The sequence below is a fragment of the Hirundo rustica genome, chromosome 1 (genome assembly GCF_015227805.2).
Source record: "Hirundo rustica isolate bHirRus1 chromosome 1, bHirRus1.pri.v3, whole genome shotgun sequence".
NCBI classification, from domain to species: Eukaryota; Metazoa; Chordata; class Aves; order Passeriformes; family Hirundinidae; genus Hirundo; species Hirundo rustica.
The window spans coordinates 87,826,540-87,852,996 of record NC_053450.1 but is presented as its reverse complement, the minus strand read 5'-3'; the positions used below and the strand labels follow the sequence as shown (position 1 = coordinate 87,852,996).

The 26,457-nt window shown below is 43.4% G+C and overlaps 1 protein-coding gene across 5 annotated transcripts in view; it reads right to left on the bottom strand.

Annotated features, from left to right (window-relative positions):
* Positions 1–26,457, bottom strand: part of RREB1 (ras responsive element binding protein 1) — a 121,847-nt gene that overhangs the window by 62,243 nt on the left and 33,147 nt on the right. For 3 of the 5 annotated variants that reach the window (XM_040063575.1, XM_040063592.2, XM_040063601.1), the window contains exons 3-4: positions 2,577–2,696; positions 1,042–1,244 (exon numbers count right to left, since the gene is read on the bottom strand). In XM_040063575.1, the coding sequence (XP_039919509.1) occupies positions 1,042–1,244; positions 2,577–2,696 (323 nt within the window). Of the gene's footprint in view, positions 1–1,041; positions 1,245–2,576; positions 2,697–13,966; positions 14,334–26,457 lie in introns of all 5 variants that reach the window. The other 2 variants (XM_040063583.1, XM_040063585.1) reach the window with 2 other exon arrangements.

The following is a 26,457-nucleotide window of genomic DNA, read 5'->3' as shown; positions in this document are numbered from 1 at the left end:
GTGAGAACATTGTAAATAAACCTTAGAGCCAGGTGCTAGACAACAGAATCCCACAAACACAGCTGTCTGTATACTGTCCATTCTTCATTCAAAGATGTCCATTTACAGCTAATGGCTTATAACTCCTTTAATGCTAAAAAATCGAAGACAAGCTGTAAGTCTGTCAACTGGGCAGCTACTCAGCAAGCTATTAATAAACTACTATAGGAACATCACATGAGTCATGCCTCTCAGTCTTTCTGGTCCCTATTACATCTTGATTCGTTTACAAAGTCTCTGTGCTTCACCTCAAGCTCTAAAGTCAAATGACCACAGGGATCTGGGGGTTTTCTTGATATTCTGCAGCACCTTCTTTGGTGGAGCTTGGCCCAGCAGGAGAAAAACATGGATAAAAATAACCACAGCTTAACTGATACAACTCTCTCCTTTCACTTGTTCAGATCAATATTGCTATCAGCTGGTGCCATCAACTGGTAAATGGAAAAAACCTGATAAAACTACATATATTTACTCTGCAAAATTCATACAAGGCATTCTGCAATAGTTCTTCAGGCTTTTATTAACAAAAAAGTTAAGGGCACCTTACACTACACATACGAACTGAGCATCCTGATGAATGTTTTGTTCCACCTTTAACCATAAATCACCTGAATCTTCTGCAGGGCAACTACACACCTCATAAACTTATGTGAATGCAAGAGCCCGGAGAAAGGATGTAGCAGGACAATATGGCAATTCTTAGGTGACTCTGTCACTGCTAGGGGCATCTGCTAGACCAGCTCCCTATTGCATGGCACTGGGGCTTGTGCTCAAACGTTTTCTGTGTCAGTTCAAGCAAGTGTACCCTTCTGATTCCCAGTTTTCTAAGTTATGGTCTGGAGAGATGCCAGAAAACATACACAGAGGAACAATGGCAGAGGCAAGAAACAACTGCTGAGGGGGAAAACGGCTAAACAATCAAAGAAACGTAAATTACGTCTTATCACTTTCCAGGCAGCTGCTTGTCTCCCCACTGCCCTCCCTACATTTGGGTTTACGTACCTGGTTCCTCCTGCCAATCCGATTTGGTGCAGGAGACTTTGAGGGGGATTTGACATTTTGAGAATTCCCGCCGTTTTCAGCAATCTTCCCCACATTCATCACTGCTGACATCATGGCATCAATGGAGGACAAGTCTGCTCCGTCCAAACTGTTTGGTGAACTTGGTGAGACCTTATAGCTGTTTAAGCTTTCCAGCTGCTTCTCTGGAATCAAAGACAAAAACACACATAGGAGTTCCTGGGCCATCTTAAAAAAACCCAAACATCCCATAGTACTTTCACCTGCCTGTAACTCACATCACACTCTGCTGGATCATCATGGAGCACAGGCAACAGGCCATAATAACTGGAGTTCTTATAACAGGACAACCTTCTCATATTGGAATGCATATAGGACAAAGTGTACATTTTTCTCATAGGACATTCCCATTTTCTTCATTTTCAACCTTAATTAAATATGGACCTTATAGAGTGACTTACTTTACATTCCCTTGCTGTGAAATGGCATTTGTGGTACCTTGTGATCGCCATGAACTAGTAGAGCAGTACTGATGAATGCACACTCTGGCAAGCACAGTCATTCAAGCAGGAATGAGTTTTAAACAGGACTGCACAATTAAGGCATTAGTAAGACAGTGTAGGGTACTGGGCTCTCTTTTAAGCGTGGTTTAAGCCAGCTCTGTATAGAGAATAAGCTAAAGTAGCAAAAATCCAACCAAAACAAAACCCTGTATTCCCCCTGTTGCCTCTTTACTGCTTGCAGAGGGCACATACGTGACTTTGGTATATCAAGCCATACTAGCCCATGGAGAATATGTGTTACATACATGACCAATGTCACAGCTGAAGCTGTCAAGGTTCAAACTTCTCCATCACATGCTGTAAGTAGCAGGGATACTCCTATCTCAGATACCAAATGCAAAATACACCAAAATTTCATCTCTGGCTTCTGAACATACACACACGTCAAACACACAGGAAAGGCCTTCTATTTTCCTCTTTACAAGTTTGAAAAAGAAGATGCTTTCCTTTCCCCTTGTTGTTCCTAACAAACAGGAACACCCTGCAAGTCTACTGCTCTGTCACCTCTGGTGGAAAGCATAGAATCTTACTGTGTGTTGTGAGAAAGTCACTGCAACAGAAGAGTATATGAGAGTGAACAAGGAGGAACACGTTTATCTGTGAACATTTGATCTCTGCATAATACTGTCTTTGGAACATAAGTTTGAGGATTATAAACAGGTGGTTTTTTGAGGCTAAGTTATGTGGTGCCAAGTTACTGTGAGCCAAGAAAATCTTAGTTTGGAAGCCTGCAGTGCTGGTTGAGAATTTATGTGCCCATGCTTCTGTTCAACCTATTTCAGACTTTTCAGACAGACAGAAGTTAGGGATGGGAAAAGAAATGTATGCACCAGTGCTTCTGCTCAATGTATCTTATACTCTTCACACAATAAGGTGTATGGATGGGTGAGAAATGTTTCTACATTCTTAATCAAGGTCCTAATTCACAGTCACAGAGCTAGTTGAACCAATTACCTTCATCTTTCTCCCCTGATTGACTGTGGCTCTCTTCTGGCTTGCTGGTCTCTTCACTTAGTGTAGTATGTACAGTTGCGTCTGGCTCTTCAGCCTCTTCTTCAGCAGCACCCTCCAGCACTACACGAGGGAGAAGGAAAAAAGAAAAAGGGAGTAAGCTTTTATGGAAGCCAATTTAGGAAAGTAAGACTACAGCCCTTTATTTTGAGGGCTCCCCTGACTACCAGATAGGTCTGATGACAGAAGCACACCAGCAGTGCCAGTGCAGCCAAGGGCTCATTCTCATGAGCACCCAGGCACTGGGCTGCGAGATGCTGCTGCTTCCATCAGTGGCAAAACCCGGGCAAACAAAGAAACCCCTACCAGCTTGGTCTGAAGCATTAAGCCAGCAAAAAATGGAGGAAGAGAGAGCAAGCTAGCCTATCACTGACAGTAGTGACATTTGATTAAGAAGTTGGAAGAATATTCTGCACCTAGAGAATTTAGGTGATTCAATTTCATACATGCACTGCTCCCCCCTTCTCTTTCTCTTCTTGGAAGATTAACATTTACGCCTATACATGAACTCATGGCTGCCACCTCCTTCCTTCTAGCAGTGGTGAAATTACTACAGAGGTTTCTGGGACCATTTGGCACATTCCTCACATCCAGTGCCCAAGGTTCCCACATGAGTTGAAGACGTAAGTAACCACTGTATGTATCAACAGAATTCCTCCACACCCCTTTCTAAAACCACAAACTTATCATGATATCACTGGGGTTTAAGGAAGGGTACCTGTTCTCTCTGGAGAATGACAGGGCAGTTAAACATGATTTTTAGTAGTGATGGGGAATGATCAACACGTAAGAAACAGGAGTTCTCTGCCCACGGCACTCATGGCTATGGACTCTGGAAAAGGTTATTTGTAATATAGAAAACTATTGATATGGTTTTAACAGAGAAATAAACCTTTATAACCTTACAAGCAGAATGTTTATTTCATTAAGAAAACAAACATACTGTGGACATTTCATCATCTCAAATTTACAAATCACAACCAGTAAGCTCAATACAGGTTTTCCTTTTATCAAGGGAACAACGACAATTGCCTTCAAACCACAGCTGACACAGTTTCTTCCTTTTAAAAAAATGACATTCTCAAGGATGACATGCAAATCAGTCACGCAGCACATCTTCACATGCTGTTTGAACAGCATATGAAAACAATAAACTATGTTACCACAACTGCCAACAATTTGGAGCACTCAAGAACAGGCAGGCAAAAAGAAAGCGCCCACCTTGTGTCAGGTGGTTCCTCACTTCACACCATGCCAGACAAAGCAGCGGATTCAACCTTCCTACATTTAGCTGCCGACCTTCTAAAGAGCAGCTCACAGATGACCTGGCACAGAAAGCCGCTGCAGTCTAGAGACAAAACCTGGGACCTGACTAAACCCAGGTAGTGGAAGGCTCAGGAAGACATCAACCTCTTAATGAACGCTGCTTTCCATCTGCACCTTCAAAACCAGAGCAGACTAACCTGAACAATTCAAAACAACTTTTCCCTTATTATTTTTGTACTTTTCTGTTAAGAAACTACTAGTGATCCCTTCAGCACAGGGATTTCTTGCTCCAAGGTGAGGCCAAGCTGCCATCCTTCTGTTTTCTCCAGTAATTATGGGAGCCATTTATTTGTTTGGCTTCATTTTGTTTTAACTGTTCTAACTGCTGTAACTTTACTGTTATTTTGTTTGCTTTTAAAAAAGGTCCATCTCATTCACGAGCAACATAATTATTTCTTTCCCCCCTGCCCCCAGCTTATTTTAATCACTTACATGGTAGCTCACTTTTCAATAGAATAAGCAATACAATTATTTTGAAGACTGGCCTAAATCTAAAACTGCTTGCTCCATCTGCTTAGCACTGCCAAAAATAAGCAACAATTTAAACTATTTGGAGGTATTTCTGTTAAAATAAGTGCTTTAGTCCTTAAAAAAAGAACAAAAAACGTAAACAAACAAAATACACAAATCCTTCCAAAACACACATATTCATTCCTCTTTCAGTCAATACCTAGCACATTAATGTCACCACTGATACATCCTGGAAAAAAAATCTATTGTGTAACTGTAAAGACTCCTGTGTTTGCCAAGGTAACTTTAAGACAGCTTAGTAGCTTCCCAGAGAACTAGAGTCAGAATTTCTAGTGTTTTTAGCAACACTGAAAATGGGAAATGCACAGAGAGAGACTGCAGAACAGGCAGGCATTTATGCACATGAAAAAAAATCCTACCTGCTGTTTTAGAAAAACCCACCAACTTGCTCTGTTGTTTGGTTTTTTGTTTTGTTTTTTTTTTCCAGGGGGAAAGCTATATATTTTAACATTACAGCCTTTCATAGTTTCTATGAGCCAACAGTTATTTTTCTTTTCTGAATCCAAATATCTTTCTCCAAATGCAAATATATGTAGTCAGAGATCTTGTCCTTACAACCATTTTCTGCACATTAAAAATTTCCAATTCCGAAAGCAGTCTAGAGATCACAAGTGAACTGCTGCTGCATGCTTTTATTTACCTATGTATTTCCCACTCTCCTGTATGAAACAAAAGTGCACCACTGAAACAAAGACAACTGCATGAGCAGCACACACCAATTTCAGAAGTGTAACTTTCTATTTGCAATAGGATATAGAAACAATAAGAACGCTGGGCCAAATCACTCCTTCCTGTGGGAAAACCCGTGGCAGAGAGCCTTTAGGCAGGAACATACTGAGAGATTTCTCTTGCAGACTTGGTGGTGGGGGTGTTGTGTTTTTTTGTTTTGTTTTTTTTTTTTGCTTTGGGCTGGTGTTTTTGGGTTTGTTTTTTTTTTTCCCCCTCTTTAAAAAATAATGCATCACTGAGGATGGGGAAGTGTTGGGATTTTCTCCCACAGCACCTATGAAACTCAGGGAATCAGACAGGCAGCACAGATGCCCTATGCCATACTGCCTTCGGGACTGTAAACCCTTCCCAGCTCACACCAAATGCCCCAGCATGGAGGTTGTGCTGACAGAGTCTCCTTCCTCCCTCTCCCCAAAAGAAAACAAAGACCTCCAGGAAAAAGGATAAACAGGAAATAAGCCGAGAAACAGTGCAGCCTCAGGTTGCATTCAACATCGGACCAAAGCCTCTAGGAAACAGGGAAGTGGTCACAAGCATTCAAGACATCCCCTACTTTGAAGAAACCCCCCAGTGTCACATTCATCCTGTGTGAAAAGGAGGAAAAGCAGAGAGCAAGTGACTAAGCAAGAGAGCTGACAAATGGTAGGGGGGACCGGACCAAACAAGACAATGCAGCCCTCTCTGCATGGCCACACCAAGAGACCTGTCTCTTCTGCAGGAACGTGCTCCTTCCACTTGATGAGGCTGCTGACAACATGAAACTGGGGCAACTTCCATCCCACAGAGAGCTCTGAGGGGCCTATAGTTCCTGCTTCTGACAGAGGTCTACCCCTGATGCCCCACACAACCAGCTAATGGGAGAGACACTGCAAAAGCAGAGCCTATTAAAAAAAAAGAAAAAAAAAAAGAAAAAGAAAAAAGCCTTGTTGCTTCCCATTCAGTCTGTACAGGAAGACACTTGCTAGACCTATTTCCTCCTTTGGGATAAAGTGTGACTCCACTGTATGTTAAAGCTGAACCCATCAACAGTTACTCCCCCCGCTTTGCTTATGTGTATTTATTTGGGTTTTTTTATTTGTTTGTTTTAAGACCACTCTAAACAGCTACAGCTGTTTCTCCTTTTGGTGAAGAGCATCACGAATGAAGCAAAAAGGAGAACACAGACCACAGGAGAAGGAAGAAGAAAGGAGAAAAAATGATGAGTCTTCAGAGTCACAGTCACTTGACTTGCAACTGAGACGCAGCTACACAAGCACAGAGCAGCACGTCCCAACCCCTGGGAGCTGGTACAAGTCTCTGTTCCAGACCGCTCCACTGTCTTTGCACATGAGCTCTCCCTTTGGAATAGATAGGAAGAAACGCACAATACAGGCAAGAAGGTGGAAAACCTGGTACACATAGCACAAAGCTGCTTATTGTTCTGCCTTCTGAAAAAAATCCACATTAATGTTAAAAGTAGAAGCCATGCACTAATTGGGCCAGGGAAAGATTAACACTCTTGGCCAAATAGTTTTATTGGTTTCATTATACATACTGTAGTATTTAGTACAGAACACAGTGGGGGAGAAGAAACAGGGAAAAGAAATGACAGGTTTAGGAATGTGCACCCCCCCGCCACCACGCCTTTCAAACCACTTTTTCCCATGAGGTCCAAACAGGAATGCTGAGCCTTCCTCATCATTTCCATCTTAGCAACACTAGTAGCTTAGTCAAGGCTTTCCCACTGTTTTTTTTTTTCCTAAGTGGCACGAAAAAACCCCAAGGATCATTAAAATGAATGCCAGACCTGCTAGTATACAAATATAGACAAGAACAGAACTTCAAAGAGAGATATCACATTTGAATAAACAAAGTTTACTGTTTACCCTTGAGACTGTAATACCTAAGAACTGCTACACTGCGCTCCAAACTGCTTCTGATGCGCTGGTCTCCTACTAAGCTTCTAAGAAGAGGAGTGGACTTTACTCCCAGAGCACAAGGCAATGCTCCCCAGCACAAATGGTCACTCCCACCCCAAAAGAGACGCGCGCTATCACCCGCACTACCTTTCGAACGTAACTTTCCATCAAAGCTGGCAGGAAGGAAAAAGGGTGAAAAGGTATTGTGTGGGAAGAAAAAAGGGTTAACACTATTCAAAGCACTGCCTCAAGGCAAAGGAAAACCAAATGAACAAAGTTTTCCCAACTGACCTTTTTTAATACCAACTCTGCCCTTGCTACTGAAGTGTTGGTGCTGACTCCGCACCACAGCAGTAGAAAATTACACTGGGAGCGTCACCTCACTGTCACCACTGCTGGAGCACCAGTACAGAGCAGCCCATGGGGAAAGGAAGACAACCATAGAAAGAAAGAGAGTGGCATGGTAGTATCTGGTGGCTGCTCTTTCACTTAACAGTAAAAATTAAGAATGCTACCCCAAAACTTTTGAACTTGCACCTGTAAGTAACATTCTTCTCTACAAAAAAACCAAACCAAACATAAAAACAACAACCAAAAGGAGTAACATCTCTGATCACCAAAGAAAAAAAGACTCTTCTTCTTCTATAAACTCTCTGAGCTATTAGAGAAACAATCCCTTTACCTGTGTTAGTGCAGGTATAATACTTTGCCTCTTGAAATAACACTGTGACGTCTACATCCATATGCCTAACTTGTACACAGACAGATACACCCAGACATGGAATAAACAAGTGAACCACATGCTCATGGACATGCCTTACAACTGAGTTATGGAGGATTTTTTGGTGGGAGTGGGACAGGGGAAGAAGCGCTAAACAAGAACAAGATGATCCCTGTATTTCCAGACTATTTTGCATGCTTTTACTGTAACATCTAACAGTTAGGCTAAATTTTAAATATTCAAACATATTTACTCCTCCTGTTTTATTTCCTCACAAGGATACATGATGGGATACGTGTGCACATTTAGTTTTTATGTAGCTTTTAAAAATCCCTTTTTGGTGACTTACGGACTAGTAATGCTCCTCAGGACTTTGGCTCAAATGACCAGAAGCTTCTCTCCATAAAGCACACCAGAATTTGAACTTAGCTAATGCCTTTAGTGAACAACTCTGAATCAACATGATACTCTGGCATTACACTGGTGCAATACACTGAAAACAAGGAAGTTGTACTAATTTAACAATGAGACACCACACGGACAAAGCAGGGGTTTCCTGGGTGAAATTCACCTTTACGGTCCAACTGGTTTACAGCAATGCACACAGCTACCAGGCAGCCATAATACAAAAAGAATTCATGCCCATCCTCTTGGCCCTGTGCTCCGTTCGCTAACTTGAAGAGAGAAGCCATGTTTGCATCTTTCGAAAGCACCATGTGCTGTGGGAACAGCCTTCATGCAGGAGCCTGTGGTCGTGCTCAGCTAAAAACAAGAACTTAGGCAAAAGCTGCTCTGGCACCAAGAGCAAAAGCGAAACCTGACAGCCCCCTGGCTCCCAACAGGAAAGCCCAGCACACTCGGTAATCACCTCAGAGTTTGATCTGAACCTGCACTGAGCTCCTGACCAGCACTGCTTTTTCCAGGAACAGCAGTGCCACACAGAACACACAGCAATGCAAGAACTGCAATAACCTATGGCTGCATTTAGGATGAGCAGCTGCTGATGAATTTTGAGACTTTTCTAATACCTTAGCATTCTTTCCCCCAATCAAAGACATATCTGTGAGCTGCTCCTCATCTCCTCATACAAGTTTTTATCAGCTTGTTGGTAAGTACCTGGCCCTCCAGGAAGCCTTTGTCAGAAAACTGAAGTTAGCTTTAAGAGCTTGCTCAAGCAAAAAGGATACTGAGATTTGAAGACAGCTTAACAAACCTGGGACCGTCAACGCCACATTCAGGCAACAAAATAAAGCCAGGGCAACAGGAGAGTAAAACAAGTGGCTCTAAGCAGACATCCGTCCATTCCTTCCCCGTGCTGACAACTGCAAACACCCCTCCATCCTCATCCTTGCCTGCCTGCACAGCTGTGAGGAGGCCAGTGGGAAGGGAGTGTGACTTCCCCCAGTCACTGGGAATCACTTGAAGGCAATGCAGGGGAAACACGGAACAAGACAGGCCTTGGGCTTTGCCCAGCACATCCCCTCCCCTGCGCCCTCCCCACTTGCTGAGGAAGGACACAAAAGCAACACTGTCTGTCCTTATAAGCTCTGCTTTGCATGTGTTCAGGGAGTGGGGACAGCTGTGCGGACGGCTCGCAGAGTTCCAGGAAGTCGATGTGTTTCTTGGCTTTAACTCCAGTTTATTTGCCTTAGATGAAGTGGCGACCCGAGAAAGTCCCTTCACGTCTCCCCTGGGCTGGCACTGGCTGCAGCAGGGCAGCACTCCTTGGGACATGGCCCGGGGTCTCTCCCCACGCTATCAATCTTCCCTAGCACGGTTGCTGCAGCTCTCGCTCGGGCCAGCTCTGGCATACACCCCACTGGGCAAGGGGACAGCCTTGGAATATGGTGTGGGAAAGGGTGGGAGTCCAGAGCAGAGCCAGAGACTGGAGGGAGTGGGCCCTGAAGGCGGGATGGAAGTATCTTGCATAGGCAGGACGGGTCAGACAAGCGGCATCACACTGCCTGCCAAAACCACTGCCCTCATGCCCTGAAGGAGCCCAGGATGAGGCAAGAGAGCAGAGGGGCAGGGGGAAGCTGAAGCGAGGACCAGTGGGCAACCCCACCGTACATGTCTCCACTACCAACAGGCTGAGGAAAGGGAGATGCATCTGTCTGAGGGGAGCCCCAGCAATCCTGGGGAAGCACAGCCCTGGGAGACAAAACCTCATCTCCTGCTGCTGCTGCCATCTCAGACAAGCAAGAGGGGATGAAGGATTGCAAAATGAGGAAACAATCAAAATGTAGCTTTGTGTGTTTGTTGCTTGGGGTTTTTTTTTCATTTGCACGTTGCCCTGACAAACCCATTTGACTTAAAACCCTAGAGGGGACGTGGGGAGAGCTACAGGTTAATGTCCCATCACCTGTGTGCCTAAATGAGTACTGTGCTGAGGGAATGAGATACTTGTCCAAGAGCCCAATGGGTGAGCTAGATGGAAAACATTTCTGGGTAACAGAGAAGAAAAGAGACCTTTCCCCTCCAAATACTCCAAGTTACAGCACCCCTCAGCTCTGACTGAGGAGACGCTGCAGGCACGCAGGGCGGGACGCCGGGCTCAGCTGGGTAGCTGTGACGGAGATGCTGACATCCCCGACAATATATGGCCAGTCTAAACCACGGGATATCTTGTCCTTTTAAGGTGGGCCAAGAGCAAGCATCTGTGCAGCAGCAGCACAGCCCCAGCCTGCCATCAATAGCCCCTGGTGTCACTGAAAAAACAGGGGCTCCTGTGCCATACCAACTGGCTGTGCAGATGCCTGGGCACCCACCCCGAGAGGAGACAATCCGTCCGGTTGTTCCTCTGTACAGCATCAAGGAAACAAGGAGGCGCGTTAGTAACAAGAGGAAGAAAGCCACGAAACCATGAGGCTGGGCTGCTCCCTGGCAATTGGTGCCTGCAGCTGTTAGGGAGAGAGGCGGGGAGGGAGAGAGGGAGGGAGAGAAGGAGGGCCTGTCCCTGTCCCCATCTCTGTCCCTCACCCTGACAGCCAGCAGCTCAGCCAAGGGCAGCTTTGGAGCCAGGGCTTGAGGTGAAGGTTTAAAGCAAATCTCTGGAGTGAGAAACATTTCACCCCCTCACACTTGCTCTTCACATGTAGCCAGAGCTGCGTGTGTGTGCATGCAGGATGGGTTCAGTAGGGATTACAGAGGGAGGATGAATCACACCAAGGAAGATACAGAAAATCTCCTGTGCTAGTGCCTTGCTTCTTGTGCGGTGCTCTGGTTGCAATTCTGTTCCTCCAAGATGAGTATATGAAGAGCTTCACAGAGGAACTGAAGGCACAGGCAATTTTACAAAAATCATTCTGAAAATAGGATAAGCTAGACCAGGAAAAAACTCCTCCTGGAGTAGCTATGTCCCACATGGTGTTTCACCACTCTAACTGCATCCATATGCTAGCAAACACAGGCAAGCCCAAGGGGGAGAGCATCAGTTTGCTTATGGCAGAACTCCCAACTCATCCTTTGCAGCCCAACCACACTGTCTTTGCAGGAGATGCCAGCACACTCTCTGCTTGGAGCACTGTACCAGGTAGCTTGCCAAAACATTTTATGCTTCACAAGATAACACAGCAAAATGAGAAAAAATAGAAATTACAGGGATTTAAACCCATTTCCTGGTGGCAGTTTTGTCAACCATCAAGATTTTATCATGAGCCTGTAAAATCTGATGGTGCTACATTTGCACAAAACCTCCAATTTTTTAAGTCAAAATTCTATTTTTTTTACTTTTGGAAAAAGGAAAAGACACATCACATGCTCGGCAAAATACAAAGAGCAAACTGAAGGGAACAGATTAATTTTAAAGCCTCAAGCTTTTAAGGATAACCACGATCTCAAATGCTCAACCTGTAATTTTTTAACATACAGGGATAGCAATACAGTGTCCCTTCTCTACACAGTACATTTTGTACTCTGGAACATATACCTTCCAAAGCTAAAATTACTTTTTTAAAGAGAGAGAAGAATTGCAGTATCTCAGCACGTTTCTAACATTTTATTTAAAAGCCAGCACAGCTGCACTTTAATGTTGCTTAAAGATGGAAACCTACATCAAATTACCAAACTTGTTTTAAGCAGAAAGACATTCAACATGCAAATATTTTGCAAATAGAATGATTCAAGAGTTTGAAGCTCTTCTCACTGCTCTTTTCCAGGGAGCATGACTTGCTGACAGGATTAACTACTGCCAGGCTCACGAAGCTGGGAGACAGCTGCCACATGGCAACCATTTATTACAAATCTCCACTCCTCTAAAGTTAGGAAAGAGGCAGACTGTTTCATCTGTGTTATCAGCAGGGTTCCTCTGCCCCACAGGCTTTAGTGACTAGGCTTTTTCCAAACAAACACCTCCTTTTCTCCCCCCACCTTGTTAACATCATATCTTTCTGTATTCTGTTTCTGGTCAGCACAGAAACTATTCCCCCTATCACATCCTCCAAACAACAACAACAAGAACAAGATAACCAAGATAATTTAAAAAGTTCAGAAACACAAATCATATCCCTACCCCCTTCCATCTGAAATAGATTTTTAAATTAGGGAGTTTTAGCTTGAGATTTTCAGAGGGGGAAGCACAGGCCACAGAGGGGGGAGAGAGAGATGCTGGAGCAAAGAGACTCAGAAGCATGCTGTAGAGCCCTCCCTCTCCCATCCACCCTAGGAAGCACTTGTAATGTCAGCCACCAACTGCAACATCCCAAGGGTTTACACAGCTTTTTCATCAGCAAGACAACTGGTAACATCCCCTCTGAGCTTGTATCTCCACACCAAGCAGACTCTGCAGGCCCACAAGCCAAAACCAACATCTTCCCCCCACTATAAGAGGCACAAGCAGATCTCAAGTCAACCAACTCCTAAAGTGTGCTAAGGACCAGAACAGATATAAACCAACTACATAATCTCCATGTGATATTAAGTGTAGATAACCATTAGCTGACATTCTCCCGGAATTGTGAGCCAGAGTTAAAAGATGCAAACTAGCTGCTTTAATTTTACCAGGGGTTATTGTAGATATGTATTTGCCACAGATGCCAAGGTACCAAAGATCACTCAGACTGAGATTTATTGCTTTGTCCAGGTGAAGGAGAAATCCAACCTTCAGAAAAATAGCCCTCTGCCACCACCTATGAACAAGGGGCCACAAGTTTTGTGAGCACACCCACTGGCCCAGACCAGCTGGCCAACAGCCTTCGGGCTTATTTGCAGAGCTCCAAATTCTGAAACACAAAGTTTCTTTCTTGGTTTAGTTAGGTAAATTAATTACAGAAATAGACAGTGTTGGCAAGCCTCTCCACGTTGAGATCTGCACAGGAAAGCCACTTGGAAAAATTTAAACAGCAGAGCTACTTGCCAGTGGTACTCTTCAGTATTAGCTTTCTTTCTGTTCTGAAGTATACGCAGTGCAAGTAACTTACGGGAGGTGCTTCCAGCACACTGACAAAATGAAACAGCATCTGTTCATTTTCATAAACTGCAACAAACATGCAAAGAAAGGGCATAGGGATCTTGTTCATCAATTTCTTATGGAATTCAGAAGTCCCTCGGCTTTATCAGGCAGTACAAGAAGCCTTCTCAGAAGAATATATCTCTGTATGACCTGAAAAAATATGTATTTTCAAAACAAGAACTGTATACACACATACACACAAATCCTCCTTCATCCACAACCATATCCAGCTGCTGACCTTCCGAGTTCCTTGTAGCATAGTCTGTGCTCTGGGACTTTAAAAGCCTAGCAGGCATTTCTAAAGGATTTTACAAAGTACACAGGCCTGGCCTTGTAAAAGCTCATGAGGAATCCACGGAGGTCATCACGCAGCTTAGACAGTCTGCAAACAGCATAATCCACGTGCTGGTGAGGTAAGAAATTACCAAAGTCGGGCAGATAGGCCTGAAGACTTCTGCAGGGAATGTTTCCTCCAACAATGCTGTAAACCCTAGAGGAAATGCCTGCTGATCTTCAAAGCCCTTCAGTAGGAACAGCCTCAAGTTTCCTGAACACGAGCATTCTGGTTGCAAGGCCACAATCCTCTTAGGCATACAGAGAAAAATATAAAAACAAAGGAAACGAAAAAAATATTAAAATCCACTAAGGTTAATAACTGCAAATAACCAGCAAGACTGACCCTCTACTTTGCAACGAGCTGTCGGATCCATCCAGCAAAGTTTTGATGTTCCTCCGCACAACAGCCACACGGATCAAGCCAGCAGCTTACAATCTCTGCAGCTTTCCTTTTTCTATTCCAGGCAGTCCTCCACACGTGTAGACTCCTGGACCGCAATAGTTGTTCGGACTACGAGGGGATGCTACAGCTGGGGCTGCACAAGGTGTCCACCGTAACTAGACCAAGGCCACTGCAGTGGGCTGCACTGCCAGCAGAATTTTAGGTACAGCCTTCAGTTGCCTGACGGGTTTCACAGGCGACCATGAGTAAAGGGGAGTCTGGACACCTGCACACTGCAAAGAATTGCAGGAAGTTTATTTCAGGAACGCTGGGGAAAAAAAAAACAAAACAAAAAACAGACAAAATTGTGAACAGGTTTCTTCAGTAAGTGAAGTTTCAAGTTGCTATTCTTCCAGCCAAAAACGTCTGCTGCTAGTCCAAAACCACCCTCTCCTTCCAAAAAAACCAATTCCACTGCTAGTGCTTCACACATTTCCATGAAACAGATGATACAGATACATTTCTTTAAACAATTCACATATGAAAAGGGAAATTCACTTCCTTCTGCTGACTCCATCGATATATATTTAACAACAATATTAGCCTGAAACAATCTTGTATGAACTGTGTATAGGTTCAACCCAATTCTGGGTAAAGTAGTAGCTGCAAATAGAGAAAAATTAACAACAACAGCAACAAAAAGTGATCAAGTGGCCTGTGCACGCACCACAATTTCTGCAGGAAGACAGCAGGAGTTTGCCAGTGGAAACTTGACTAATTACTTTCATATATGCACACACAGCGAAGCAACATTGAAATATCATAATCAGACCTACGATACAGAAAGTCACACTTCTTTTGAGGAATGATGCTTCCACAGTTACATTTTCTCAGGCATATAAACATACACGCCCACACAGCCCCCTTCTTTTAATTCTAAGCACGAAATCACCTTGCTTTCAAGTTTTTAGCCCGTACACACTGTAACAATATTTTTATTTACACAGATCTTGCTAAGGTCACTTAGAATATACTCTATAACTAGAAGTGAAGAAAACTTTAAGTATTTTAAAAGAACCACAAAATGGAAAAAAAAAAAAATCTGATATTATTCACTGATTAGGTTACAACTCTTTCAAGGAACAAACTCTTATTTCTATCCAACTGACCGATTCAATCCTCCAAATTCCACACAAAAACTGTGCTCATTCAGAGCAAAAGGACAAAGAAACCTCAACAGGAGCACTCATATTTTCACTCAGATGCTAAACTGCAGGAGCTGTTTTCCACTTCCAGTTCAAAGATTATCATTTTGTAGTAAGCTTTATATACCTCATGACCCTCAACCATTCAATATAAAAAGATACAAGGGAAGAATTCAGGCAATCAGTCGCCATTTCAACCTGTACAACAGAGAAGCATGTCTTATGAATGAGTTAAAACAGGAAACTGAAAGGAGAATGCAAGCAAAACCACTAGTTTAATTAATTATTTTTTACGGTACGCTGAAAAACTTTTAATCTACCCACTCATTTCACACATGGTAACGTGCAACTATCATTCTACCAAAAATTAGAAGAGAGTCGCCACCAGATTTGTTTCACTAATTTCTTCATGTGAACTTCAAATGGGTTTTCTGAAGCTAGAATATTTTGCCATCCCTATCTACTAACAGCTGAAGACAGAAACTGGCCCTTTCCTTATCACTTAGGGTCTGGCATGCCATGGGGCTATGAAAGTAGGCACTTTAATAAACAGAAACATGTTCAGCATTTTCACACCAAACTTGAAACAATATTTAATACAAGTCTGACATAAAAAAACATGAGAGCTTACAGGTTCAAAAGATTCTCAGTAAATACACTCCTTTAAACTTCCTAAAATCTCCAAACGTGGAGGATTTCTGAAGTAACGAGGTCTTTAAAACAGCAGTAGGGAAGCTCCCTGAAGGGTGGGGTAATTGGGAGGGTTATCACACCTCTGGGGGAAGTCACAGGCTCTATCTTGGCAGTGTTTCATCCCTTCATATACCCAGGGGACTGATTAGTTCATGATAAGCAATTAGGCACCCTAGGGAGGACGGTTAACCGTCTTACCAAAACAAAAAGGCTGCACAAATGTAAGTCTCCATAGATTAAAGAAACGCTATCTGCGGAACAGCAAATTTGCGTTTATTCCCTTCTACTGGAACTTGCAAGAACTACATTTTGCCTACATATGGCACACACAGATCTCAGAAATCCCAAATTTGAGCACGTACATGCTGCTAAATTGGTAACAAATGCTCTGAAGCATTTTCTTTCCCAAGACACTAGTGCTGTGATGCAGGAAAAAAGGAGGAGGGACAGAAGGGAGGAACATAGTAAATACTGATTAGAAGACCTGAACTAGCAATCTCATTCATTTTAATTCTCTTCCTCGTTGTTAAAATAGTCCCTAACCAAGGATTAGCTGCAGAAAGTGGGACCTGGAAAGGCCGTATATGGCTGAATGCTGACTGAATTTTAGAATGAGACCCCCAGTCAGCAGCAGACACAGCATTACGTGCCTTGCTCCTAAAAAAAAAAATGTTCTGGGAAGCTCCTGCCTGCTGTGGGGCTTGTGGTGAGGCACCTATACATATCACAGTCCTACCCATGTTCAATCTTTATCTCTGATGAAGCAGAGAGACAAATTCAACTTTTGCCTGCCAGCTGATGTGAAAGCTCCAACACACCCCGATGGCGCTGTTCCTGACTTACATCAGGCTCAGTGTATTTCAAAGTAGTTCCATGGCTTAAATATGAAGGAATGCTTTCCAATAAGACGACCCCCTGTCCTTTTCTACTCTTTTATCTTTTTTTAACAGTTTGCCATCCAGTGATAGGAGGGAACCCCAGCTGCATAGCCTGAGCTTTTATCTTCTGCTGACCAAGCAACAACACAAAGCTCAGTGCTGGATTTCCTGCTGCTTGCCGAAAGGGGCTGTTCAGCTTGTTTAAATATTACTTGCCTTGGGAGCCTTGGAGTTGTGCCCAAGCACTGTACTGTATCTTCCCAGCATCCATTTCAGCGTGTACTTTAAAGGTCTTCAGGTTCCATGTACTATGCTCCCTCTGCTACGGGAGGAGCCTCATGACTCCAGGAAAGAAAAAAAAAAACCATTCAACTCCTCCTTCTCTCCCCATTTTCACCACTAATCCCTCTGCCTCATTCCATTACACAGGTAACAGAAGTCCCTTTTCATCCCAGAAGCATCCAAAGACGTTCAGTCCCATAAACTGAACCAATTGCAACCAAGGTAAAAGACATTTTGGTAAACAAAAGGCTACAGCTAGGAAGAAATCAGATGCCATGCATGCTGTACAGCAAGCTACCAGTGTTCAGTGAGCAAGCAACCAAGAAAGCACAGTGGCAAAGGTGGATTGAGTACAGCAGCCTCCTGCCATACTAAGTTTATAGTCTCCACCATGGATTTTAGAAAAAAAAAAAATCTTTAAACACAACCTTCTCTGAATTTGCAAACTTAACATTAAGGCACTTTCCTTTCCCGTTCAGAGCGGTGATGAAAAACCCCATCGTTTTCACAAAACCAGAAAGGATATTCCAGCCTTTAGGAATGCTTTCAGAAGCTCTCCTTTTCACAATTACCGTGCCAATGGGAAGCTAGATTCTGGCTACAAGGTCAGGAGGAGATAACCTTGGCCAATAGAAATGATCTGCATCAGCCCAAAGGCAGTGCCAGGCCACCCATTAAGCAGCAGGCCTCACTGTTAACCTGTGTGCAGCTGGAAACAGCTGATAGGAATGGAGAAGCAGGAGGTAAAAATCCTGATTCACAATCTATCTGTGACAGCTGTGAACACAGCCATTCGAATCAGGAAAACTTCAATAAATACTGACTGTGAGAACTGTCCTCTAAGAAGACGTCTCATTTTCCATAGCAGCTGGGATGCAGAAATACCTGCACCCCCACAAACTGATGTAGGATTGCAGGAAACTCAAGGCTAGAAGTGAAAACCTCCTTTTAATCCATTCTGCTTTGTCTCAGCCTGCAGCATACAGACTGATTTAACCTGATGTAAGCCACAGCTGTCATTCAGGAGGACAGACTGCCAGTCCTCACTTTACCCCCCAGTTCTGGCCACGTGTTCTCCCTCCGGCCTCATACCGGTTCTAGAGTTTGAACAACCACATGGTGATCAAGGATCATGGAACAGATCTGAATTGAGATTTGTGTTTGTTTGGGTTTGGTTTTCGTTTGTGCTTAAAAATGCACATACATATAGTTTCATCAACAGCCTTCACACATGGGAGCTGAGACATAGTCAAATTACACCCTCTATTTGAGTGAGGGATGAGAGACCTGAGCAAGAATGTTGTCAGTAACTCTACTCCTGCGGTGTTGCAGTACCAGGGAAAGATGAAAAGATGTAGTGGAACGAACCACAACCGGCTCCATCTCCAGACTCCCTCCTCCCGCTCCCCCCTCACTCCCTTCTCTCCAACTCAGAGATCACTTGCAACATCTCTGCATAAAAAACATTTAAAAATATACCTTTTCCAATTAAACCCACTGCAAATAAGTTCACAATAACAGGAACTACCACAATTAAAATGTCTGTATTGCACCTCCACCATGGCACCCCTGGATGAGGAGAGTAAGAGAGCAAGAGCAGTCTTAGGCAATGAGTTAGTATTTTTCTGCTTACCTATCCAATTTTGCCTGCATCAAGGACTGGGTGTAACTTTTGCACAGTCCTAAGCACAAAACAAACACATCTCGAAAACATCCACCTCCCTTCCCGCACATGGCTGAATTAAGCCTAATTTTCAACTCATTTGTTTGTTTCTAAACTTTTGTCAATGACCCTTTCCCCACGCACAAAGTTTACCCCCTCCAATACCACTCATGCTTCATTAAATCGCATCAGTAACAAGGCTGAAACAGCCTGCCACCGTGTGCCACAAGTATACCAACCACAGCTCCAGAGCCACCTGCAAGTAGGGCAAGCAGCTCACCTGGAGTGCCCAGTTAGAGACAATATTTACAAACCCTGAGCCCCTGGATTTAACATACAGCACAGTGGGAATGGCACACATGCTTCCACAGGGGCAGCTCACCTCCTGGAGAGATCGGTATTCATTGTAAAATGCATCACCTTAAGGGGATGGGATGGGTCAGAAGCAGAGAAAAGAAACCAAAGCTGCAGAGGGACAGGACGTGTTGCCCTGAGCATGTCCTCAGGCACTGCTAGCTCACATTGCTTTCACCATCTGATCTCTCAAAGCTAAACATGGAATGTAGGTAGCAAGTCATAACGCTGCACAAGCCTGGAGACGTGACCCATCAGCTGTTTCTGCATTATAATTATTGCACTGGGGCACAGGAGGACCAAAAGTCTGCCTGGGCAGATTTCTGCAAAGTTCTGGCTTGTTAGAAATGACAAGAAAGGTCACATGCTGCTTTCAGATTTGTGATTACAGCCACCTTTCTGCAGGCCTGGCATTCACTGTTTAAAATCCTCAGTCTTAAAGAAAAGTGGAAGGCCCAGAACTGTTTCACGTTATTCAAAACTGCATTAAGAAGTGAGATCGCACAGAACTGTGATCTCTATCACCTCCCTTCATAAGACAGACAGGAGTTCCACACAGATGCACTAAAGCAGCACTCCTGAATCACCACTCTCAGCTGGTCTTAGTCATTTCCCCTTCAGGCCACTTCTGCTCCCAGGCTTTCTCTCTCTTTTTATTTTTAAAGTTTCTGCTACTAATAAAAAGCCTGAAAACCTTATTGCAATACCATCATTTCCTTGTATCGTATTCTCTAGTGAACTGATTAATTCTCAGAGTGATCCTGACCCTCAGCTCCCACTGGGCCTCAAGTGATGCAAAAGGCTCCTTTCAGATTTTCCTCCATTTTATTTTTGTCCCAACATGCACAGAGTACAAGTACAGGACTCAGTTTTGCAACTCTGTATTGAAAATACCAATATCTTCACTTCTAGGAAATCTGATTGTTTCTATAACACGCTCAGAATTAAGCAAAGCTCAAAGAGTACAAATCAGTAAGTAAATTATTTCATCCAATATATATTCAACACATTGTACTGTCCAGGTTTTACTCCGTAAATAAACTTTAAATTATTAAGAGCCCAGTTTTGTCAGGCAGTGACATGAAGTTTAGTGCAACAGGTCAATGGAGAAACCATCAACAAAACCTGTAGAAGGACAACAGAAACATGCAGCAGTACACAGCCACAGCATTTCTGTTACACAAAACACAGCAGGCACTGTAAATCTGGATAGCACAGCCCCTTTCCAAATGACTGCCTTTAGAAGACTCACAGACTGGAGGGATGCTTTCGCGAGGCCACTCTGAGCTACATCAAGCTTCCTGTTTGACACCATGTGGACTCACTCTGCCCTCCCACCCATCCCTCAGCCAAACAAAATAAAAATCTCAGCACTTTTAGCATATTTTCCAACCAAGATGCACTCAAATTAAAATTGCTGTGAGCGCCAAACACTACAGGGATACTGCTCCAACTTCTAAGGCACTGTGTTTTGCAAGAGCAGAGGTACTGGGATGCCAGGTAGTTAACGGGAAGATGGACACAAGGAAGACACCAGTAAGTGATGAACAAGTCTGTAGGTCAGAAAAGCACATTTGAGGCTAAGAGACCAAATCCTGTTAGCACAAGAAGAGCACCCATTTCCAAATCACTTTCTATCTTACTCTCCCCATCCCCTTCCTGATACCCTTCTCCCTGCTGTAATTCAGAACAGCAATGGAAGTGATGTCTAACCATGCATCAGAAGAACTGGCTAATGCAACGTCACCCAGCCTGAACAAAAACCACCAACGAACCCTGTTAGTGGTGAACTGCTAATTTTTGCTTTACTGATGGTATTACACTGCCAGGAGTCCCCTTGTCTTTTTACACACACACACTGCCCTTTAGAAATGACAAATCTGCTCAAACCCAGATTTACAAATACATGCACAGATATTCTACACATCTGCTTCCACCTGGTGGATTACCAGAGACGGAGACTGCGGTACTTTTAAAACAAATGTGTAAACCCACCTCTAAAATTAGTTGCATGGTAAATCTGCGGGCAAGTGGAGAGGGACAGAGTGGTCAGGCTCAGGGGCAAGGGAGAAGTTTTCAAGAAACTGAGTAGGAATCACCAAACCGTTTAAAACTGATTTTACATTCAGATTTTTCCCTCTTGGAAAACAAACAAAAAAGGGATTTTTCTTTCATTTTGATGAGTTTTTCAAAACAGAAGAGAACAGAGCTAGTCAATATTGCTCTGGGGTGCTTAACATGAATAAATAACTTCAATCAAGTGTCTGGCTAAAGAACTTAAAATTCTCTTTCCACAGCCCCCCTTCCATAATCAAACTATATATATATATAGTACATATACATGGCATATATAATTAAAAAAAAAAAAAAGGAAATTTATTGCTAGCAATAACTACAGAAACCAGGTGTTCTTTTAACACTTCAGCAAAGCAAATGAGAAATGACAGGGAGTATCCTGAGAAACTCTCTGTTGCAAATTCTTTCAGGTCTGGTTTCTAAAAATTTCCTTGCTATGATACCTGCAAAATGCATCTCTGCAATAACTTCCAGTTCCATTAACATACACATATTTTTAAATATAGCAGCAGCCTTTGCCCTGTGTATTGAGCACCAGAGGTATTTCATTCTCTGTGGCCAATGTTTGCAGGAAAGTTGAGAGATCCTAGAGGTGTGGCACATTTCTTTTTTGCTCTAAACACTTCTGACTGGAAGCAAAGGTAAATATTACTCCAGCCTCAATCTGTTTCCCTCTTGCACCCAACAGCAGCTCAGTAAGATACAGTCAATAGGCTACTGCAAATTACACTTAAGGGCTCATTACAAATCAAGGCCTCAGTCTTGCTAATGAACTGATACTAATAGGTTCATTCGACAGAGGAGAACCATTAGCTTCAGTAGTGGTCCCTGAATCGGGAAGTTTGTTTACATCACATGCACAGGTATTTACAATCTTCTGGGTCCTTGTTTTTATTTAGGAGACCAGTGGTGTTTGGCAATGAGTGCAGATCTTGTCTGACAACTTTCAAGCTACCCTTACTCCAGATGGAGCAGAAGTGTCTACAGAGTATAAAGAACATTCACAAGAACAGTGCTTTCATCTTCACCATTAAATCCCTCAACAGGAATTCTGTACCTATACCTGTACATCACAGTGCAAGAGAAACAATCACACATCCCCCATGTGTGTTTTGCACCTGAAAGAATGGACAAATAGAGAAAAATATACACAAGATCACTAAAGTGCTTATTCAAGATGTGGGACTAGGTTACCAAGTTCAGTCTTTACAGAGCTAAAATGACCTACTCTGCTCTGAAGCAAGACAGACATGAGGATGCTTGGCTTTCACTGGATCATGCACAGGCCCTTTTACTTCTAAATTACTACAGACATTAGGATCAGACCACACTGGAGAAATCACCATTGCCATTATCAGCTATGATAACAAATAACTTATTCAGTTGATGGCTATAATTCTAATCTCCCACCCAGTCAGTCTTTCTAAAATCTCAATGACCCTGCATTATAGTTTTGAGAACTTGAAGTACAGGTCAACTTTCTCCCCCTTGTTAGGGATTCAAAGTTTGCCATAGGTTTTTTCTATTTTCTATAAAAAGGGGGGACATTGAAGTAATTCAAAGCCTGAAGTCACTTTTCCCTCAGCTTCATTCTCAGAAATGGCTGAAGTGTTTTTTTTCACTACTTACTTTTCTTTCAAAAACAAATGTGGCCTGAAGCTAAACACCTGACATGCAGTGTTTCAGTACAAATGGTTAAAGCTGTGTAGAGCCACATGCAAGAGAAAACAGAGATGGTAATAAAGCTGCCTGGTGATCTACAATTGGAAATCCTCCTGGCACCCTAGCTTCTTTCATGCAGAGCAACTTACTGACATTCTCTCTCCATTCCTCTCCCTCATGACTCTCACTACACCTGGAAATTAGGAAGCTGACTAAGCTCCCTAAAAACTGGTCCGGTTAGCCCCAGTCACCCCCGCTCTAAAACAGTGAAAGCAGACAGTGTGACATCTCAGCAGATGAGGTCTGAGACTAAGTTGGTGGAATTGGCAGCAAACATTAAAGGTACCTTTTTTACCTTGAATCCAGCTGCTGTCATGGATCCTCTTTCCAAAAGTCAAGAGAGTTTTCAATGCATTTTTGGGGTTGCTGACTTTAAGCCCACAGGATAAACTCCACTTGTGATTGTTCACAACTCAGAAAATGTTTGGAGAAAGGAAGCAGAAAAAAAGCTGAAATTCTCTCACAGTCACATAAACCCAAGAGCCACAGCCTTAACACCACCAGATTCCCACCTCATTAAGTGTCTTGCAATACTTGTTTTTGTAATAATTTTCCATGCTGTCTACATGAAAAAAGTACCTCGGAAGCCAGAATAACTACATTCCTTAAACATGGACCCTTTCCAGACTCACCCCAAACCCTTCTGTGCTTAAGGTCCTATACGCACATGAACTCATAGCTCCTTTACAGGCCCAGCAGATAATTCACCTTCATGTTGCCCTAATTTTGAGGCTGAACACTTCCTAAACTTCTGCATCCCCTCTGGCTGGCTGCCTCCTGCTTCCTCTGCATTCCCAGCTGGCAGGACAGGACTGCGGCGCAGCCTGGCCGTGCTGCTCTGCCCCAGCCATGCCGGTGTGTCCCTGTGCACACGGGGTGCCATCACAGCGACCGCTGACTATGCAGGTTCCTTCTTCCCAAGAAATTCACAGTGACAAACTGCTCGCTTTCCAGTTTTTCCTTTTCAACTCTTTTTTTCTTTTTCTTTTTTTTTTAAAGACAAAGACGCCTCCTCCCCCTTCATTTCCTCATCACCTCCACTCAGAAAGCCTGAGGCTCGCTGATCCCATGGTAGATGGCAAGACCTTTGAATCAGTGTCTGCTGGCTGGTCTGGAACCAGCCTAGGTAATGTTCAGACAGGGCACACACCACAAACTCTCTTCTAGAAACTTTAAAATCCAGAATGCAAATACGCCGTCCATCACCTTGAATGCTGTCAGCAACGAAAACGCTAATAAAACAAGTCACAGTAGGAGAAGTCTCTGGCCTCCTGCCTGTGGTCTGACGACTGCAGGTGAGCCCTTGAGAGAAAAGGATGTGATCTGGCCTGATGGTGGTTGCTTCCCTCAGTCCCTCCGGCAGATCCTGCCCTAAGGACCAGGCCCAGCACTCCTACAGTTCTCAGACATAACAAACATTAATGGCAGCACACCACTAAGAGCTACCCCAACTCAACAGTGGCTATGTCCTCTTATCATCCTGCCGCGATGCCACAGACATCCCAAGACTCAACACCACCAACTCAGAAGTACATCCTCTATGACTATGGCAAAACAAACCCCGCTTTGGAAAGGTTTTTAGGAACAAAATAGTCACAATCCTTCTAACTTTTGTACAAGAAACAAACCCTGCAATACCCGCCTTGTGTGCTTCAGGCCCTGAAAGCTACCAGAAACAGCTGAGGGATCGAGGGAGAAGGAAGATTTTTGTGATGAATCCTCTTTTCAGAAAGTTATTTAGAAATAACTGTAAAATCACACAGATGCATTGCATTGCTCAAATAAGAACGTAAACCCAGAACAGGAACTATTCTTAAAAATCGTGATGGCTTTTGGTTTTGTATTTATTTACTATTTTGACTGCTAAGTATAAATGATCTCCTGTAATATAAAATTACTTTTCAACTTCAATATATAATTAACACAGGAACTGGTACCTTAACATCTTTCCTATGCATTTATATCATAGACTCAAGGGCACAAACACAAGGATGCCTACTGGTAAGGTTCATAACCACACCTCTGCATTAAAAAGATTACTGAGCAGTCTAACAAAAGGGTGTTTACTTTTAGTGCACCCTGATTCTCTATCACTCAGCCCATCTGCACTCTGTAACACTGATATCACTCAACTGGTATTTACTGATATTTGGAGACAAAGGGACCCATGTTTCTCCCTCAATCAGATTTAATAAATACACAGAAGTCAAAACAAAACAAGTCAAGAGACAGAAGAATCAGGCCTTTGGGATGCTATACTACTGTCTCCGGCGTGGTTAATTCTGATGAGCTTGCTGAAGCACAGCCTTTAGCCAAGCGCTTTTTCATACAAACATCCATAGCTCACAGACGATTAATCACCATTTATTACTCACCTTCTGGCAACACCCACTCTAAGCTAGGCACCATCCAGACACATTAAGACAAACAGTCCCAGTCTGAAGGCTCTGTAGTGAAAGAAAGCCATTTCTGAGACCCAATCCTGATGGAGAGCTATCTAAAGACCCCCGTGGTAGTCAGCACAGCTATTGGGATCTGCCAGAATAAAGGTGCTCACAGGACACTTAATCACAAATACCAGTCTGTCAAAAAGGGACAAGGTACATATGAAATACATCAGCTATACCTACTTTTCAGTACCTGTCAACTGCTACGGTTGTTACGGTACAAGTATGCCTCGTGAAAGGATTTTGCTGAAGAAATAGGGTGAATCTTCATAAATTTATCGATCAGAGCCCCTCACTTGGTTACAGGAAAGTAGTTATTCTGTTCTTCTGCAGCATTAGTAACTTCTCAAACAAAGAAGCCTGATTAAGGCAGACAGTGAGGGGCTTATCAGCTTAGGAAATGGGAAGGAGGTCCAATTAACTGCCAAGCAGTCAGACATAATTCACTCTGACCAGGCCAATGAGAGACGAGTCCCAGAAATGCATGTCCTGTCCATTTATGTAACACCCAAACATTGCCCCCTGCAAAGACTTCCCTTCTGGAAGCACTGCATAAGTAAGGAGCAAGCCACTCTAGGAAAATCCAGATGTATGGACCTGCATCTGATTAAGCAACCATCTCAGTGGTACAGGAGGCATTACCAGTTGCTACCCTGCTGAACTCAGCCACTAACAGGCATCACCAAGCAGACAGCCAGAATGCTCTGTGCAAGGTTATCTGGGGTCCACACCACCGCGCTGTCTTCTCACACATCAACGAACAGGGCGAGATGTAGAAGGCACAAAAAGGAAAAACCCCACCCTGGTGTAGGTAGGAAGGCTTCATCTCATTTTCCTGAGCTACTTCTGCCTAGAAATAATCTGAATGTTATTGAAGCAATTTCACGATGTTAGAAACAAACAAGCAAAAAAACCTGAAGGCAAACCGTATGTAAGAGCTGATTAGCTGTGAATCCAGCCACAGTGTCCTTCATGTTCTCTGCAATGCTCAGTACTCTGCTAGCACAGGGTAAACAGAAAAAAGGCCAAGAGAAAGAGCGAGGGGAGAAATTCTACAAAAGATGCTAGAATGAAAAGAGAGAGTTCTCAGTCAACCAAAGCTTTAACTTGGGATCCATCACCTAGGATGAAG